Here is a 19,595-nt window from a genome sequence, read left to right as displayed (position 1 = left end):
GTCTTGTCTGTCATGCCAGAGAACCCACGCCAATCCATGCCACGTCAATTGTTTGTAAGGTTTTTGCTTTTCTTAGTTGCTACTTTGTTTTGTCCCTTTTTGAGCCATCAGAGTTTTTTCCTCGTGAAGAGTGATTTTGATTTGGCACCTTGCCCAGACCTTTTGTCTCCTCCCAGTGAGTGATTATAATTTGTTACTTTGGCCTTTTGCTTATCTAGTGATTCCTCGATAGAGTGATTTTCTGTTGATACTTTTCCTCCCTTTGAGAGTGATTTTTATTTGTTACTTTGTCCAATAAATTGGAATATTTTTGGAAGTTGTCTCTGAGTCGTGCTATTGGGTTCAAGTCCTTGTTCGGTTGTGACATTACGAACTGACCAGCATGAACCCAGCCGACTCAGAACAACTGACAGCGGCCGTTCGCTCCCAGAACACCCGTCTGACTCAGCAGGAGGAGCACATGGCCTCTCTGCACAGTGGCGTGAAGGGGATGGCTAAAAGTCAGGAGGAGTTCAAAGCCTCTATGACAGCCCAAGTTAACCTCCTGGCAAACCAAGTACATCAAGTCCTTGCTCATCTCACAAGGGATCCCTCTCCCTCAGACACCATGACCACACCATCTCCGGCGGATACCAGAGCTTCATTGATCTCAGCTCCCCATGCCACGACTCTTCGCCTTTCCCCCCCAGAAAAGTTTTCTGGTGAGTCAGGAGGATGTCGGGCGTTTATTGTGGACTGTGATATGCATTATGAACACTTGCCCTCAGCCTTTCCTACGGAACGATCGAAGGTGGCATTCATGATCTCCCACCTCACCGGGAGGGCGAGGGCATGGGCTACGGCTGAATGGTCTCGGGATTCAATGATCTGCGGATCCCTCAAGGAGTTTAAACAGGCTCTGCGGAAGGCTTTCGATCCCCTTTCATCCGACCGAGAGAAAGCACGTGAGTTGAGCAACATCAAACAAAATAGAGACTCTGTTTGTGACTATGCTATCCGCTTTCGCACCCTAGCCACGGATAGCGGATGGAATACCACGGCCCTGTATGATGTTTTTCTCAAGGGACTTTCAGATCAAATTCAAGACTTGTTAGTGCCCCTAGATTTGCCTTCTGATCTAGACTCAGTAATGACTCTGGCCATAAGAACAGACAACCGCTTACAGGAGCTACAACGAAGCCGAATGGCCTCTGCAGCTGGTCGTCATCAGGGTCGCGCTGCTGTCACTACACCCAGTTGGCGGAGCTCCTCACGTGCTCCATCACCCATTACCCGGAGGGAGAGGCCATCCGAGGAGGTGGAGGAGCCCATGCAGTTGGGGCGAACCAAACTGTCCACAGAGGAGCGCCGTCGTCGCCTGCAGGAAGGCAGGTGCTTCTATTGCGGACAGCAAGGGCATCTGCTAGCAGCGTGTCCGGCAAAAGGCACAGGCTCACCAGTCGACAGGGGGGTACTGGGGAGACGTTTCTCCTCCACGGAATTCCCTCCTCGAGCTTTAACCCAGACTAAGGTGAGGCATCACAACACCACACTTAGTTTGGAGACTCTCATTGACTCGGGGGCTGATGAAAGTCTCATGGACTGGGATTTTGCCATGAGACTCAAGCTAAAAACAGAACAATTATCTCAGCCTATAGAGGCCAGCGCTCTCGATGGCAGTCTGATTTTTCGAGTGACGCACAAGACTGAACTGCTCACAGTTATCATTGATAACCACTATGAACTTATGCAATTTCATTTATATAACTCTGCCCAGTATCCTCTCATTTTGGGTTTTCCCTGGCTGAAGAAACATAACCCGCACATTGACTGGAGTACTGGGAGGGTCTTGAACTGGGCAGAAGAATGTAAAACCAAGTGTTTAAAGTCTTGTCATAATGTGAAAACTAGTGATAACATTGCCTCTGTTCATGTCACAGACTCTGAAACTCCTGACCTGACTTCAGTCCCAAGATGTTACCACGAGTTGAGTGAGGTATTTAGTAAAAAGAAGGCAACCTCCCTTCCTCCCCACAGGCCTTATGATTGCCCCATTGATTTGATCCCGGGGTCCCCTATTCCTAAGGGTAGACTATATTCCATCTCTGGCCCCGAAAAGAAGGCTATGACCGAGTATATTGAGTCCTCGTTAAAGGCTGGTCTTATCCGCCCCTCTTCATCTCCAGCGGGGGCAGGGTTCTTTTTTGTGGGAAAGAAAGATGGGACACTCCGACCATGTATAGACTATGCACCACTTAATGACATAACTGTTAAGAATCGGTACCCTCTGCCACTAATGTCATCAGCTTTTGATCAGCTTCAGCAAGCTAAGGTTTTCACTAAATTAGACCTCAGAAACGCCTATCATCTGGTTAGGATCAGAGAGGGGGATGAATGGAAAACAGGCTTTAACACTCCTAGTGGTCATTACGAGTACCTAGTCATGCCGTTTGGGTTGACCAATGCTCCTGCTGTCTTCCAAGCAATGATCAACGATGTACTGAGAGACTTCCTGAACCACTTTGTGTTCGTGTATTTAGATGACATATTGATCTTCTCCCCAGATTTAGACTCTCATGTGCATCATGTACGGCAGGTTCTCCAGCGACTGCTGGAGAACCAATTATATGTCAAGACAGAAAAGAGCGAATTCCATGCCGACACTGTATCTTTCCTTGGCTTTATCATAGCCCCTGGAAAGGTGCAAATGGATCCGGCTAAAGTTAGCGCTGTGGCTCAGTGGCCAACACCTGATAGCCGCAAAAAGGTTCAACAATTCTTAGGATTTGCTAACTTTTACAGGAGGTTTATCCGAAACTTCAGTGCCACAGCTGCACCTCTACATGCACTTACCTCTCCTCAGTCTCCCTTTTTGTGGTCCCCTCAAGCTGAGGAGGCCTTCCAGCAGCTCAAAGTGCGATTCACTACTGCCCCCATTCTCACAGTTCCTGATCCCAGCCGGCAGTTTGTGGTGGAGGTGGATGCCTCCAATAATGGAGTGGGGGCAGTACTCTCCCAGCACTCTGAGAAGGACAACAAGCTTCATCCCTGCGCCTTCCTGTCTCATAAACTCTCGCCGGCAGAGAGAAACTACGATGTTGGGAACCGTGAGTTATTAGCAGTGAAAAAAGCTTTGGAAGAGTGGAGACATTGGTTAGAGGGCGCACAGCACCCATTCATTGTATGGACAGATCATAAGAATCTGGAATATATTCGCAAAGCAAAGAGACTGAACTCTCGCCAAGCCAGATGGACATTTTTTTTTAACAGATTTAACTTTGTTTTGTCTTATAGGCCGGGGTCCCAGAACACCAAGCCCGATGCCTTGTCCCGTCTGTTTGACCCCGAGCCTACTGCCAAGGAACCGGAGCCCATCCTACCACTGAACCGTGTGGTAGGAGCGGTGAGTTGGCAGATAGAATCTCAGGTGAAGCAGGCTAATGGTGAGAATCCGACACCTAGTGGTTGTCCGGAGAATCGCTTGTTTGTCCCTGTTGTTATGCGTCCACAGGTGATCCATTGGGCTCACACCGGACTGCTCACCTGCCATCCAGGAGTTAAGAGGACCATGTACGTCATTTCCCAGAGGTTTTGGTGGCCCTCCATGGAGAGGGAGGTTCGGGAGTATGTGGAGGCGTGTTCCATCTGTGCCCGCAACAAGACCTCCTCCAGAGCGCAGATGGGGTTGCTGCAGCCACTCCCTGTTCCCACTCGTCCATGGGCTGAGATCTCACTCGACTTCGTCACGGGGCTCCCGGTCTCTGAAGGAAACACCACTGTGCTCACAGTGGTAGACAGGTTTTCTAAAATGACTCATTTCATAGCATTACCCAAGCTTCCATCTGCCAAAAGAACGGCAGAGATTATGATGACTCAAGTATTTCGTATTCATGGTTTTCCCAAAGACATTGTTTCAGACCGGGGGCCCCAGTTCATATCCAGGTTCTGGAAAGAGTTCTGCAAGCTCATCGGAGCCACCGTCAGCCTCACCTCTGGTTATCACCCAGAAGCCAACGGCCAGACGGAACGTCTCAACCAGGAGTTAGAGACCTGTCTTCGATGCCTGGTGTCGCAGAATCCGGCTTCCTGGAGCAAGAAGCTGGTGTGGGTGGAATATGCCCACAACTCTCTTCTCACCTCGGCAACTGGCATGTCTCCATTCCAGTGCGTCTTCGGCTACCAGCCCCCTGTCTTCTCCGAGACAGAAAAGGAGATCATCGTCCCGTCGGCCCATGCCATGGTCCGGCGATGCCACCGCATCTGGGCAGCCGCCCGTAAGGCACTCCTACGCAGTGTGGACCGCATGAAGAGGGCTGCTGATCGGAGGCGCCTACCTGCTCCTGTATACAAGCCTGGCCAGAAGGTCTGGCTCTCTACGCGGGATTTGCCTCTCCAAGTCGCCTCCAGGAAGTTGGCTCCACGGTTCGTGGGGCCTTTCCCAGTGTCCAAGGTCATCGGCCCTTCCGCTGTCCGTCTGCGTTTGCCCCGGTCCATGAGAGTCCACCCCACCTTCCACGTCAGCCGGGTGAAACCGGTTAAGGAAAGCCTCATGGTGCCCGCAGCCGCACCCCCTCCACCTCCCCAGATGGTCGACGGCGGCCCTGTCTACTCAGTCAAGGCTCTGCTGGCTGTGCGCAACAGGGGCCGGGGCAGGCAGTTCCTGGTGGATTGGGAGGGCTACGGTCCAGAGGAACGATCATGGGTTCCTGCTAGCTTTATTGTGGATCCTGACCTCATCACAGACTTTTACAGACGCCACCCTCAGTTATCTGGGCCGTCAGGTGCCGTCCCTAGAGGGGGGGGTACTGTCATATCCAGAAAGTTGTGTTAAGTTATGTTTAGTTTTGCCTTCTATTTGTTTTGTGACTTCCTGTTTTATTTTGAAATCTCTCTTTCCTCGTGTTTCAGATAACTTGCCCTTCCCCTGTAGTTTTCCCGCCAGTCTGATTATCTTCCCCGCCCTGATTGTTTCCACCTGTTCCCCATTTACTTTGAGTTACATATAGCCTGTGCTTCCCTCTGCCCTGCGTCAGTTCGTCTTGTCTGTCATGCCAGAGAACCCACGCCAATCCATGCCACGTCAATTGTTTGTAAGGTTTTTGCTTTTCTTAGTTGCTACTTTGTTTTGTCCCTTTTTGAGCCATCAGAGTTTTTTCCTCGTGAAGAGTGATTTTGATTTGGCACCTTGCCCAGACCTTTTGTCTCCTCCCAGTGAGTGATTATAATTTGTTACTTTGGCCTTTTGCTTATCTAGTGATTCCTCGATAGAGTGATTTTCTGTTGATACTTTTCCTCCCTTTGAGAGTGATTTTTATTTGTTACTTTGTCCAATAAATTGGAATATTTTTGGAAGTTGTCTCTGAGTCGTGCTATTGGGTTCAAGTCCTTGTTCGGTTGTGACACATGATCTGATAATTACATACATAGCACAAAAATAAACATGGCACTGACACTGAAGCATCTTTCTTTTTTATTTTCTGCTTCTCATTCATCACAGATCCCACATAATTCCTTGTTGAATCCCAGAAATGACACAGGTTAAGACTGGAGACAACAAGGACGCTTCAGTGAGCAGTTTCCTAGGGTTTCCTTGTTTTTTTTCCTGTTGTATTAACAAATATATACAGATATCCCAGGAAGAGCATTGTAGTAATAATAATAATAATAATAATATAATTAATCCTTTTCCAATAATAACAATAAAGGTAATAAATACTCAAGACTTCTTAACCACACAGGAAGAATGAGTTCTTCTGCTAACGGGATTGTCCTGATCCCATACAAATAGTAAAACACACACTCGTAATCACACTCACACACTCACCGAGAGAAATGTCCACAGTCAAGTACATACTATACCAACCTGCGGCCACGCTGAACTGTCCCCCCCCCCCCCGTACAAAAACACACCTCCAGAGACAGAGAGACAGAATGTGCCGAGTCCACACCGGTCCACAGAGATGAACTGGTCGCACACCGCGGCTCCTAAAGTGCCCCTGATGTTGAATACAGCAGGTCAGAGAGGAGAGAATGTGAAGCTTCGACTTGGTCCTACATAAATATGAGGTTGACGTTAAAATCAGGTAGTTTGTTTCCCTTAATGTCGGCGTCCGTGTTTAGTGGCATGAGTAGGTGTTTTTTTTAAACAACAAAAAACAGGTGCGACTGTGCACCGGCACACAAATATGGACCCATACATACAGTCATTTACACACATTCACACCTGGGCTGCCAAACCAATAGAAAATCACTTTTGCTAACAGGTTGCAGCAGGAATGGTGCAAGCACTGAGAAAATAAACTCTATTTCTTTTTTTTTCTTTCTTTTTCTTTTTTAAAGTAATGTACAAGGCCGAGGATATCGACGATGACCCTCCCTCCTCCATGCAGATGATGAGATGACATGTGAGGACTGAACGCGGCAGAAGTACGGGACGTGCAAAATAAGAACGAGGACACTCTCTATATGAAGACATTTTGTTCTCGAGAGGAGACAACCTGGAACAACAGACGTGTACGTGAGCGACGAGACGTGAGCGTTTGTGGTCTTTGGAGTAAAAAGGCAGAGACGCTGCGAGCAAACAGACGAGCAAAAGCACGAGCAGATGAGCGAGAACGATTAGTGAGCGGCGGTAAAAAGCAAAGTTGCCCCTTAAGCACTTAAATGGCTTTTGAAGTTTGTGAGCCTTGAAGGAAATGCAATCTAATCAAGGGGCACTATGGAGAAAGTAGAGATGGCCTGTGAGGAGGGAAAGAAAAGAGGTGTCGGGTAAAGTGGGCACTGTAGGTGAGCACACTTCAAGGCCCCTCAGAGTCATGCAGGTTAAAGTGTTCTGTCGCTGTCAAGAGTTTACACCTTATTAGGACACTAAATGTGTGCACACAAGAGGGGATGGCTTCATATATGTGTGAGTTTTTTGCACACGTCTATGAGTGCACTTTGCTCGGCTCAGACACCAGAAGGCATTCTCTATTCAGCCCAAGCTCTCGTGTCCTGGGATGATGCTGAAATGTTTCACTATCAGTACTGCTGTCCACACAGAGTGGCAGGCTTCCTCTGTCCACACAGAGGGACGGTAGGGTCCGAACTCTGGCCCTCCACGTCCATGTCCATCAGGTTGGGTCGCGCCGCACCGGCGCCGCTGTCTCCTGAACCCAGCGGGCTTTCGCAGCTGCTGCCTGGAGACGAGCTGAGGGTCCGGGAGAGAGAGCCCAGCTTCCACGGGTCGGCTCGCATCCGGGCCGGCGTGGGCCGCGGCCGGGGGGCAAACGCCAGAGTCTTGGGTCTCTCCATGGGGCTGATAAGGCTGTGAGGATCTGGGTCCGGGATTGGCGGAGCAGGGGCTTTACGGCGATGGGGGACTGGGAACATGGTGGCAGGGTCAGGGAGACGGGGGATGTCTAGGGCGATGTCTTGTGTGCCTGAATAATGAAGGAGAGAGAGAGAGTAATGCACATCAGAAAATGTTCCCTGGTTCCACCCTCTCATGTTTAAAATGTTTGGGTGAAATAAAACATCGCATGAGGGAAATTACCCAACAAATATTGGATGAATTGTTAGCAGACAAAATGAATCCTCAGAACAGACATAATCCTTTAATATTGTACCTTTGGTTGTTTTGTTTTGCTGTGCCCCTGGTGGAGGAGGCATGGGCATGCTCCCATCCGACGGCGTCCTGCGGTGTCCCAGGGTTTGGGCTCTGGGTCGTATCGCCCCGTCTGAAGGAGTGCGTCTGTGTCCTCTGTTCACGGCCATGGATGCAGACACATGAGTGGGCGTGAGCGACTGGTTGGGCTCCTTCTTAAAGCTCTCTGCCCGCAGGTCTAAAAGCGGGTTGAGGGCAGGGGTCGGTAGAGCGGCCGGAGTTTTGACCCCCGTCATCGGAGTCAGGGGGTAGTCGTCTGGGTCTGAGGGGAGGAGGGACTTTGTGGAGTTGCAGTCGGACAGAGAGGACAGAGAAAGGAGTGTTACAGAGGGAGAAGGGTCCATGCTGGGCAGCGCGGAGTCATGATGCCTCGACAGGGACAGGGAGAGGTTTCGGCTGGGTGGAGAGGTGCTGCGACGGAAACGTCCCGTCCGCTGAAAGAGACCCTCCTTCTTCTTTCGCTGCTCCTCTCTGAGATCCTGCTCATCCTGAAGCACCTGACGGCAACATAATGTGACATTAACGTGCTGTGGTGCCACTAAAGGGTTACACTGACTGTGAGAACATCAGCAAAGAGCAAACCAACGTTGTACATCGCAGGGAGACATAGAGACAAACAACCCACTCTCACACCTACGGTCAATTTAGAGTGTCCAATTTGCCTCATCCCCATATAGCATGCGTTTTCTACGTTTGTGTCACCTGCAGTTTCCCCAGCTGCAGCAGGTCTTGTCCGAGGGCGACAGACGCGAGCAGAGACGCACAACCCAGCAGCAACATGTCACTCTTCTTCCTCTGGTTGCAGCGACGGAGCGAGTCCTGGTAGCTCACCCCTGACCCCAGGCCTCCAGGGCCCTGACAGGAGCTGACGTTAGGGACCCCAACGCCAGGCACGGTGTTGCCCCACAGAGACCCCGAGTCCTCAGCAGCTCCGTTACTGCTGATCTCTGAGGGCTGCAAGGACCCGGGTGAGTCCTCAAACTCACAGCACTCCTCTGTTACAAAGAAGACCAGGAAATAAAAGACGAGGGTTAGGTAAAAGTCAGAGTTAGTCATGCAGAGCTCATAATAATAATAATCAGCTCTCACCCATTTCATTGAGGCTGGAGAAGCCAGCGGTCATCGGTGCATGTTTGGGAGATTTGCCCAGATTTGGGGCACTGGAGGACCAAACTTTGCTTCCCTCACCAAGTGATTTCAGCCTAAAAACAGAGACATACATGAGGATTGTTTTTATTTTCAACATATCATAACAGGTCAGATTCTGGCTGCACAGCTGACCTTCGAAGTGATTAAAATGTTGTTTCTTATGTCTGTGGAAGCAGCATAAACATATAATATGATCTGAGAGCAGACTGTGCTGAGCCATCACAAACAGAACCTCCTACTAAATATGGGAGAAAATGAAGCAGTTTGTCGTCAGTGTGTTGCCACTAACTATTTTAAGTGTATTTTTAACACACACACATTCTAACAGTATAATCAAACAATTGGTATTCACAACAATTATACAAGTAAACCATCAACTCACTTCTCCTCCCCGCCGACCCTCTCTTTCTGGTGGGTGGAGCTCGGTCCCCAGGTGCGTCCTTTCTTCTTGTTCGTCGTCAGGTCTTCCTTCTTGCACACGGCGCTGCGTCCCCACGTCTTGCTGCCGTCGCTAGGCGTCACTGAGACAAACAGCCAAAGCACATCACACATCACATAACTTTAACGGTGACACAGGTTTGGATCATGAGAACAATCACCTAAAGTCTACAGACGAGTACAAAACACAGCGCGTCCTAATATTAAGAAAATGGTACAAGAATAAAACCAAAACTAAGGTTCATTCAGTTCAAAATGAGGTAATTTAGACATAGTTTAAAATATTCTGCAGCCTGCTGTGGAGATGAAGTAACACTTAGCATTTTTATTGTACAACGTCTTAAAAAATAGTCACTATTGAAGACTTTTCTATCTTTGGCTTTGTTTCTGGGTGTTAGCGCTCACATCTAATGGCTCTCAGTCGCGGTATGACCCCCGGGCTGGCAGGTGGAGTGGTGCTCTCGCTCCCCTGGGTCTTCCTCTTGTCCACACTGGGAGACGCCTGCACTGTGATCTTATGCTCAAAGCCTGCGGGACACAAAGAGAGAACATGTGCCTCGTCATTGTCCATTTCTTCTGCACTTTACTTTATTGTGTCTCTCCTTTAATTGCCTCCCTTTAACTTTTATATTCTGGTGTTAGGAAAAAGAGATGTTGCATCTCAATGGGACCTTCCTGACTAAATAAAGGATGAATAAATACAAATCTGATCTGAACTAATTATGATATTATATACAAAATCTCTTATATTGTGTTAAAATTCTGTTACAGTACATTTAACATATAATCCAATTACTTAACTTTAAATAGTCCCACATTTATCAAATTTGGACAAGTAAATAAATAAATAACACATGCTAAATTCTCTCACTAAAAACATTCCAATTTGTTATTATTATTATTATTATTATTATTTTTATTATTAACCTTTCATATCTTCTCATAACGTGATTACCCTGATGTTTCATTTCAGCCAATTTCCCTTTATTTCACATTTTCCTTATCTATTTATATATTATAAAGAGATGTTACTTCGTCATTGTTGTTGTTGTTGTTGTTGTTCGACCTAGATTCGGCACAGTGAAGCAAGCTGTAGTTCCCTCCTTCACTCACCAGAGGGCAGACTGATGCAGTTGCTGTCGCGGCCCAGCTTCAGTAACCTGCTCTTCTTGAAGTGGCCCTTCCTCTTCTTCACACTGGGTTTCTCCTGGTACATCTGGTGGATGATGATGTTCAGCTCTCGCTCCACAATGTCAATCTCCCTCTCGGCCAGCTCCTGCTCTCTCCTCCTGAGCTGCTCCTCCTGCTCCCGCTGCTCCTCTGCTGCTCGAGCCAACGCCTCCTCCCAGGACCTCAGCTCCTGAGGAGAGAAGAGGAATAAAATAAATACATAAGCAGTCAGTGCTGGCGTTGGACCTGGCTGGATCCGGATGTGGTCGGATCTCTCACCTTCTCTTTGGCCCGGAGCTCGTCAAACATCTGCTGGATCTCCAGCCTCCAGTCCTCTTGTAAGGAGTGGAACGACTCCAGTGGCATCTGGAACATGGCCGACTGCTCGATGGCCAGCAGTCGCCTCAGGATGCTGGTGAACGAGGGCCTGCTGCGGGGGTTCGGGCTCCAACACTCTGAGGGACAAACACATGAGGAGGAGGAGGAGGAGGAGAGGAAGAAAAAGAAAAAGAAGAAGAACACATGTTACAGGAAAACACAAACAGGTCAATTCAAGGGGAAAAAAAGTGTTTGTGTTTTCTTTTTTAAAGTTGTCTGGCAGTTCACGTAAAGCATACAGCTACAGATGGCTGAATGGATGGATCATACACTAAAGAAACACTTAAACCTTCACAATAGTTTGCAGATCATCAAATGAACAGAAAGAGGACTAAACGATGCTCTGTAAATGTTTCCTGTTTTCCTCTCTGGTAGGAGACACAACAACAACAGAAGAAGAGACAGAGTGCAAGATGGGACAGCATATGGCGACCGTCGTGAGCCAAAGTCTGACTGACAGTGTTGTGGAAACATGGTGCACATGGAGCACTTTTCAGGCAGGGTGAATTAGCATAAAGAGTGTTTCGGATAAAGTCGGAGGCAGAGGAGATGAAAGAGAGACGATGACAAGAGTAAACAAGAGTGTGGAAGGCAGCGAGGCGTGACCACGGTGAGACGAACGGATGAACGCGGATCACATGACCTGATGAGGGGAGCGAGGAGGAAAAGAGCTGCAGGAGCAGAAGTGGACGGAGGTGAGTGAAGCCTGATGTTGGCTCGACAGTTTGAGAGAAACAACTCCACCTCTTTTATTAATTACCCAGCGTGCAGCTTAATCACTCGCATGAAAAGCAGCCAGGAAAACACACACATTCAGGCAAAGTGGATTTAAGACACCTGAACTGAGAAACAAGAGCCACTTAATTCTCCCAACACTGGCAACAGAGCACTGCCGGGATTATTTGCAAGGTGAAAAGGAAAAATGCCGCCTCAGGTGCAAGACTGCACAGGGAGTACAGTGAAAAGCAGTTTTGAATGTACAGTATGTGCTGTAACAAGGCTTTTTTGTATTTTCAGACTTTATTTATGAAAGTAAGACAAAACAATAACTAACTCTCCAAATTGAAGGACATACATACACATGGCTATCTTGGATGTAATCATCTCTGATAGCGCTTTCACACTGGCAAACACTTGCATGGTTCCCCTCTGGGCTTTTGTTCCGTTTAGAACCTTAGTGCTCTCAGCAAACCGGCTCACGTCATTTAAGCGGAACCAACGCTCCACCGCCCTATGGCACGACATGAGCAACAGTGGCAACACGGCAAATTGGTTTAAGCCTCTGTGAGTTTTTCTTTCTGTTAATTCCGAAAATTGTGTTTCAGCATTTTCACCAGTATGTTGTCCTTCCTTCTGCTTCCTATACAGCGGACACTGACACGCCCACTGATGACATAACCATCTCTCTGCTTACCTCCCAGAAGCTGAGCAAAAGGTTCGGGGCAGGTTGACGGGACGGGAAGTGTGAGCTTGTTCATTGCAACGCCGTAGGCCACGGCGAGGGCGTCAATCTCCCGGTAAGGAACCTCGCCGGTCAGCAGCTCCCACAGTAACACGCCAAAACTAGAAGAGACGAGAGAGAGAGAGAGAGAGAGAGAGAGAGAATTTATTCCACCTCTGACAACAAAAACCCTTCACACAGAACGATAATCACCGCCTCCTTTCAATAACCGCACTTCCAAATATACTGCAGGTCACTGCATTAACACAGAGTCAGCACTGATGAAGGAGACAAGACACAGTAAAAGGCTCCTACACTTTTTCTCCAGAGTAAAATTAGCTTGAAATAAAAATGAAAGGCGACACAAGCTTTGTTGTTGTGTCAGGAAAATAGGATTGTTGTAATATATTGTATAATATAATGTAAATAATGTAATAAAAATGTTTTACGTTTAACATAATAACACTTATAATATGACTGATGTTTTAAATGGACCACATGAACGTTCTATAGTTGTGAGTACTTTTACTTTTGATGATATGATGTTAAAAATGTCCGTATTTTCTCACCTTTTATCAAACTTTTAATCAATTTCTACAAAAAGAGACATTGTCTCTGTTGCACAATTACGTGGGAAAGAGTTTTATTTAGGGACGGGAATCTGTATCAGTCTGAATCTGGATCACTCGTATATCGGACAGATAAAAATGTAGAATCTAATAAAATCCTATATATATATATATCGCATGTTTCACTATGCACGGACTGAAACATGTAAATAAAAGTCAGCAAAAGCATTTTAGCTGAGTCATGTTTGGGCTGTTTATTTCTTCTTTTTTTGTGAGAACAATATTTGTTACACAGCTGGAGAATTATATCTTTGGAAAGTTAAGAGCTTCATAAATGGTCTAAAATGACTGTATGGCACTAATATCGGTATCATTAGACACTTGAGTTTGCGATATTGGACACAAAAAAGTGGTATCGTCCCATCCCTAATTTCACTGCAGTATTAACTACATATGAAACCATAAGCTGATTAACCACATGTAAAATCATTTAGTCTGATCATGTTGGATTTAACTGAATGTCAATGCACATAAGTGTCCCCTGATCACCTGCCAGGACGTTTGTCACTGTATAAATGAGCAGAATAAGCAGACAGACAGACACACACACACACACAGACGGACAGATGTGAGAGCTGTACCTCCACACATCGCTGCTCTTGGAGAAAAGGGAGAGCTTGATGACCTCCGGTGCCATCCATGCATAGGTTCCTGCTGCGCTCATCTTGGTGGTCTGGTGCCACTCTCTGGCCAGACCGAAGTCTGTGATCTTTAGGATTTCCCTGCTCAGGTCGTCCCCCTCCACCGGCTCCAGGATGAGGACTGAGGAAAAGTAGGCATGACACACAGTTAATAAATACACCAGACAATTGTTTCATGAATCTGACTAGATGCTGGTTTTCTTACTTATGGGAGACAGTGAAAGACTTTTAAGTTTTGCAATGTTGAAAAGAACAAAACAAGCATACTATGAGGCCTCTATATGAACTTTGTGACACTGGGATATATTTGCATATTTACTGTACAGATAAAACAATGAAAGGAAAAATAGAACATAGATAACCAAGCATTTATAATGTGTAGGTTATGGGTAGCCAAAATAATACCAAAACAAAAAAGTCTCACATCAGTCAATAGCAATAATGATCCAAAGCTGAAGACATCATCAATTGTGGTTTTAGACTTTTTTTCATGGACAGAAAATGATAAAAACAGAGAATTGTTCCACAAATTTGAGGCGAAACTAAAAAATGCATGTTAACACAGTGCATAAATATTATATCAACATATTTAGAACTACTATTATTGAAGAAAATGATACCGCAGTATATATTATTATTGAATTAAGTGTAGAATATACAAACAACAACCCTGCTGATTAAGGGTGTTTTTCTTATCAACAACCACTCACATTAAAGTGTATGACACCACTTTTTGAACTCTCTTATAAATATACTGTTTTATATGAAGCGCTAAACATTTGTATTGCTTTCTCAGTGCAAAATCATAACTGAAAACTAAACCATGAAGTCCAGTTTCATACTCAAATCAACTACACCTGAGCTCCATCACAATTTTATACACATATGTATATATATATATATATATATATATATATATATATATATATATATATATATATATATATATATATATACAGTAGATGTGGTGCATGAGTGTGTGTGAATGTCAGACATCAAGACCACAGAGAAACACTGTATATGAATACGGGCCGTTTACAGTAAGTGTAGAAAGGTGACGATGTGCAATAACATGTTTACAATAGAGGTGTGGCCAGTGTGACAGTGTGTTGTAGTGTAAGTGTCCCTTCACGTCCAGCAGTGAGTGTGTCTGAAAAGTAATGTCCACATAGACTTTCACCTTCATCCCTCAATCTTTCTCTGTTTTTTCCCTTTCCCTCTTTCATCCATGGACAAAGTGCAACTTCCTCCTTCACTTCCGTGTGAGTGCTGGCTATGGAAATATTTATAGTGTACACAGTTCAAAGGCTCTGGGAGCGCTTTCTCTCTCTCTCTCTCTTATCTACAGGCGTATGCAAAAGGTGGTGGGGACAGGCTGCACACACAGCAGCATCTCTGTTTACACACACACACACACATGTGATGTAGGTGTGCCTCTGTGTGCTCTGCTCTGTGTCAGACTCTCACAGTTTCACTGATACAGAACTGGTCTCAGGTCAGTCTGCTGATATTTCTGGAGTCAACAATAAAGTGACAGTGCGAAAGTGCATTTATTTGAGTAGAAGTACCAATGCCAAAGTCCTACTTTTTAAGTAAGTGAGCAGTGTGATCTCAAGTGGGCCGGACGAGTAAAATAATAGCATAATAACCTATAAACAACACGTTTTACATTCACAAACCACATTATGAAAAACCTGAAAATGTTATGCTTAATTTGACCATTTACACATGTGTCGCAACGTACACATCACAGTGTAGATTCTAGTATTTCACGTATGATTAGAACATGTCAATATCTAGAAATGATTTTACTACACATCTGTGTAGTATTCCTGACACTAAAATGGGAGCTAATAAAAATACGACCCCAGGGGAAAAATTAGGAATTACTGTCTATATAACTACATAATTGTAGTTAATTATCTTCAATGTAACTTTCCTTCTCTGCTTCTGGACAGTAGCCGAGGAAGCGCAGGGGAGATATTATAACCTCCAGGGCTGAAGCTGTGGCTGCTCCAGGTTAACACCCTTACTTCTACAGATAGAGGTAGAACAGGTGGACACTCAGGTGATCTGGAGTGTTTATTTCTCTCAACAGGCTCGGAACACAACACATATTTACCCCACTTCATAGTGACTAATGCCTGTACACATTCTTACAACAGTAGTTGACACAAATTCATCTTGTGGGCCAGATTGGACCTTCTGGCGGGCCGGGTTCTGGCCTGTGGGTCATACATTTGACACCCGTGCTTTAGTGTTCAATTCAATTAGAATGAATGGATTTTTACTATGCAGCAACCCGCGGGCAGTATTTGACTGTATCAGGTCAAGTTTAACTTTAATTTGTTGATTAACCATTTCATTATTAACAGGTCATTTGATGCGTGGCAGTTTGGGCACAAGCAGCTCCTTCTCCTTCTACAATAAAACATACAGGTTCATTATCCAATCAAGCTCTGAACATTCTAGATAAAAAAAAGCCAATTCGCTGGCATCATTGTTATAAACTATTGAGTTTTGAAAGCCTCGTTGATCTCTGCTTTGTAAAAATGAATTTTCAAATGTGTCAGTAATCCAGCACCCGAGCCACTCTGTGGTTTCATCCAAAGACTCTGTCAATAACAGCTGTAAAATATCAACACCGCAGAACCACATTCGGACAGTCAGCTTTTAAATTGAGATAAATTGTGTGATAAATGATACCTTAAGAGAGCAGTAATTCTGACTTTCCACCACTATGTGACTACATAAGTGCGGGCTGATGCTGACAGTGAAAATAAGCCACTGTAATCCTCCACTTCTGAAACTGTTGCCTCAGTGAGGGACAACTGTCTCCTCAGGGTCCTATCTCTCTGTCTCTCTGTCTGTCTGTCTCTCTGTCTGTCTATGTGTGTGTGTGTGTTTTGATGGAGCCGGACAGACTTGGTTTGCATAAACAGATAGGTGTGTCGTCCCCCTCACACTCTACCTTCCCACATTTGTTTTTGTTTCAGAGGCTGATGGCAAAGCAGGGAGGGAGACAGAAATTGAATGGAAAAAACATTTACAGAAACTCAACGTGTGAGTGAAGCAGCACCTCCAGCTGCTCCCACTCCGCCTCTCTCTTCCTGACGTAATCACACCGTGACACTTCCACACCTTGAGAACATCTCGTCGCTGCCTCCTAACACCACCTGCACATGTTCACGTTCCCCCAACCTTTTCATTTCATGTGTCAAACACAAAGTAGGCCGACATGTTTGAGAAACCTGCAGTTAAATAACACCTGACAAGGGTGTGGGAAGCAACACAGCACATTTCGTCGCATGTGAAGTCCTGAAGGGTGGTGTTGGCTTTTTACACCAGCACTGTTCAAAATGTTATCTCAAAATAGACGGCACGTGACAGGGAACAGAAAGCAAGACATCATCCCTGCAAAACTCCTTGGTTACGACAGTGTCGCCCATAGCAACAGGCTTCACAATAAACATCGCTCGGAGGCTTGGATGTGTCCTTCATTCACATACTCACACTGCCTGATATCACAAACATGACAACGTGAGACTTCATTACAATGGCAGCGTTTCATCAGTGGCAGTGATCAACAGTAGAAACAGCTGCTGCAGATCCAGTTTGCATTTGTGTTAGTCTTTGAGGTCCTACTGTGTAAAGCTGATCAACTCAGCGCATTTACATGCATGTTAAAAGTCCCATTGTATCCGGATTAAGACAATAATTCTGTTTTCTTAATGTCATGTAAACACATTAATTTTGGGTCTTTGACCCAATTGTAGAAGGAGATGACATATAAAATGGGGCAGCAGTGGAGGAATATTTCTTGGGACAACACAGCAACTGCAAGAGCCATGCTCGACCTGTATCACGATTAAAATGTACAGCAGATATGAAACATACGGAACCACAGCACGATCCATCCGCCGTCCATTCCGCCATTCGCTGGTTGTTTTTCTGTGACGTAAAGGTCAACAGGAAAGAGATGCGGCGCCACCTACGGAGGCGGAGGCACACGTACACGGCCCATAAATTGATTTTCTCATCATGTATACTAGGACTCGGCAAGATGTCCAATTGCCTGTCTAAGTCAGACTACGGCCTTCGATTATACTGCACCTCATCAATGAAATATTTCCAGCTAAACATGAACCTCTGTAAGGCTGTAATGCCCATTTTAAATTAAACCAGGATATGGATAAATATGTTATTGATGGTAGTAGTTGTCATGGTAATGTTCTCTCACTTAGAATGTCAACATGTAATGTTTGTTAGTCATATCTTCTTACTGATAATCACTAAACCCAGCACAGACCCAACAGAAAAGGTGGTGACTGCCAAAATGATGTGCTTTATGACCAAAAATGCTTGTACACAATCACAATCCATCAAATCGCTGTAGCAAATATTTCAGTCTGAATTAAAGTGGTATATCACATTTCCATCCCTCCATCTCTGCTGCTCATGTGGTCACTATCAAATTATCACATTACAAGTTGAACAGGAGTAAAGTGACCCAGGCCCTGAAACCAGTTCAAATGGTGCAGATGTAACCTAGTTTAAAAAAAATGTGGTTATGTAGAAAGGGGGGGAAAAAAAGAAAACAATGTAGTGTACTTAGGTTAAAAATATTCAAAAGTATTCTAAAAATGATTAAAATAATTTTAGTAGTACGTTGAGGATTTACGTGGTTAGAAACTAATGTTGCCCTGATAATTGTCTGTACTGACAATGAATAGGTGGCCGGAACGTCCGACATGCAGGTGTTGCTCACGGACGACAGGTGTGGGACAATAACACGGGAGAAACGAAGAGAAAGGCAAAAAAGTGTGTAAACAGTGAAAAGTAGATTGAGTTTAAATAAGTGACACCGTGTGTATTTGTGACTGTGGATGTTATCACAACAGCCGGGACAGGGACGAGTGCAATACGGTTCTGTGTAACTTCAGTACGAGGCTTGCACTGTGTGCTAACGCTAAGAAGACCCGCTTGGTTCCGACACGACGCGTGTGCGGTGTTTCGACGTGAGACGGGAGCTGTGCGTGTCATCACTCTGACGGACGTGAGTGGGAGTTGCTGCTGGACGGGACGCACCTGTAGATGTTGCTTGCATCCACTGACCACCAGGAATAATAAGGTACCAACCACCGTTTATTTTGCTCAGCCGGAGCGAAACTGTCATTTTGTTTTGGACCACCACGTACCCGAGCCGTGCATCAGGCCTGCAACTTTATGTTTTGTTTTCATAAGTTGAGTTTGCTGGCTTTTAGATGAACTAGTGCAGTGCCCGTGCAAAATCTGTTTTTGTGTGTTTTTTGAGTAATTGGACCATCGGTTTGAGAGAAATGCAAATAACAGACAGACACACAGACTTTCCACTGCATACCTGTGTTTGTTGGCATGTTGTTTCAACTTAACTTTTTAACTGCAGATGCTTATCCTCTCAGGTAGCCCACAGAGCTGTGTGAGTGAGAGGGGGAGTGGCTACAGTAGAGCAGCGAAAGCCCATGTGTGCTTCTCTTATATTTAACAATATCTTTTGCATTATCCTGACAATGTCAAACAGGCACTGCACTAACTCGTGCAGTAGCAAGAAACATGTCAAGTTTGAACATGTTGACATGATTTGAAACTTCTCTCGAACCATCAGTGTGTTTGCTGAGTTTATTACGGACATTTGAGTGATTTTCTTTTAGCATTTCTTGTTGCTTGTTCATTTTGGACAGAGATTTATTTTGTGATTTCTTTTTTACTGTATTGTATAATATTGCACAAAAGCATATGCCTTTGAAATAAGTCACTTTCATTTTTTTGTCTTTATGTTAAAAACAACATTTATTATTTTACTAAGTAAATAATTGAGAGTTCCTTTTCTATAGACTGGAGTTGGGTGATTTCATTTGCACTTATCTTACTAAGGAGTGATCATTTCATATTATTTCATAGTTAAAGAGACATACAGTTTGGGTTCTGACCTTTTGGTAAGAAGCATAGCTATTGAAAAGGTGAGTGTGTGCACTATAATAAAAGAAATCCAAGATAATATTAAAAAGTACTTATAATCAGGGTTAAAACACGTTAGATAATACAGTTAAGGAACCCAAGAGCCCTTTTTAGCAATACAATTAAGG

The 19,595-nt window shown here is 45.1% G+C and overlaps 1 protein-coding gene across 1 annotated transcript in view; it reads right to left on the bottom strand.

Moving 5' to 3' along the window:
- Positions 1–5,432: 5,432 nt before the first annotated feature.
- The window catches only part of map3k10 (mitogen-activated protein kinase kinase kinase 10), a 30,415-nt gene continuing 16,252 nt past the window's right edge, over positions 5,433–19,595 (bottom strand). The window contains exons 2-11 of the mRNA XM_058633764.1: positions 13,411–13,591; positions 12,174–12,322; positions 10,661–10,836; positions 10,325–10,571; positions 9,617–9,739; positions 9,156–9,294; positions 8,714–8,826; positions 8,327–8,619; positions 7,587–8,121; positions 5,433–7,400 (exon numbers count right to left, since the gene is read on the bottom strand). Of these exons, the coding sequence (XP_058489747.1) occupies positions 7,000–7,400; positions 7,587–8,121; positions 8,327–8,619; positions 8,714–8,826; positions 9,156–9,294; positions 9,617–9,739; positions 10,325–10,571; positions 10,661–10,836; positions 12,174–12,322; positions 13,411–13,591 (2,357 nt within the window). The 3' untranslated portion in view covers positions 5,433–6,999. The remainder of the gene's footprint in view (positions 7,401–7,586; positions 8,122–8,326; positions 8,620–8,713; positions 8,827–9,155; positions 9,295–9,616; positions 9,740–10,324; positions 10,572–10,660; positions 10,837–12,173; positions 12,323–13,410; positions 13,592–19,595) is intronic.

This window comes from Solea solea, chromosome 7 (genome assembly GCF_958295425.1).
Source record: "Solea solea chromosome 7, fSolSol10.1, whole genome shotgun sequence".
Taxonomy (NCBI): Eukaryota; Metazoa; Chordata; class Actinopteri; order Pleuronectiformes; family Soleidae; genus Solea; species Solea solea.
The sequence above is the reverse complement of the archived record's forward strand: the minus strand, read 5'-3'. Positions and strand labels throughout refer to the sequence as shown.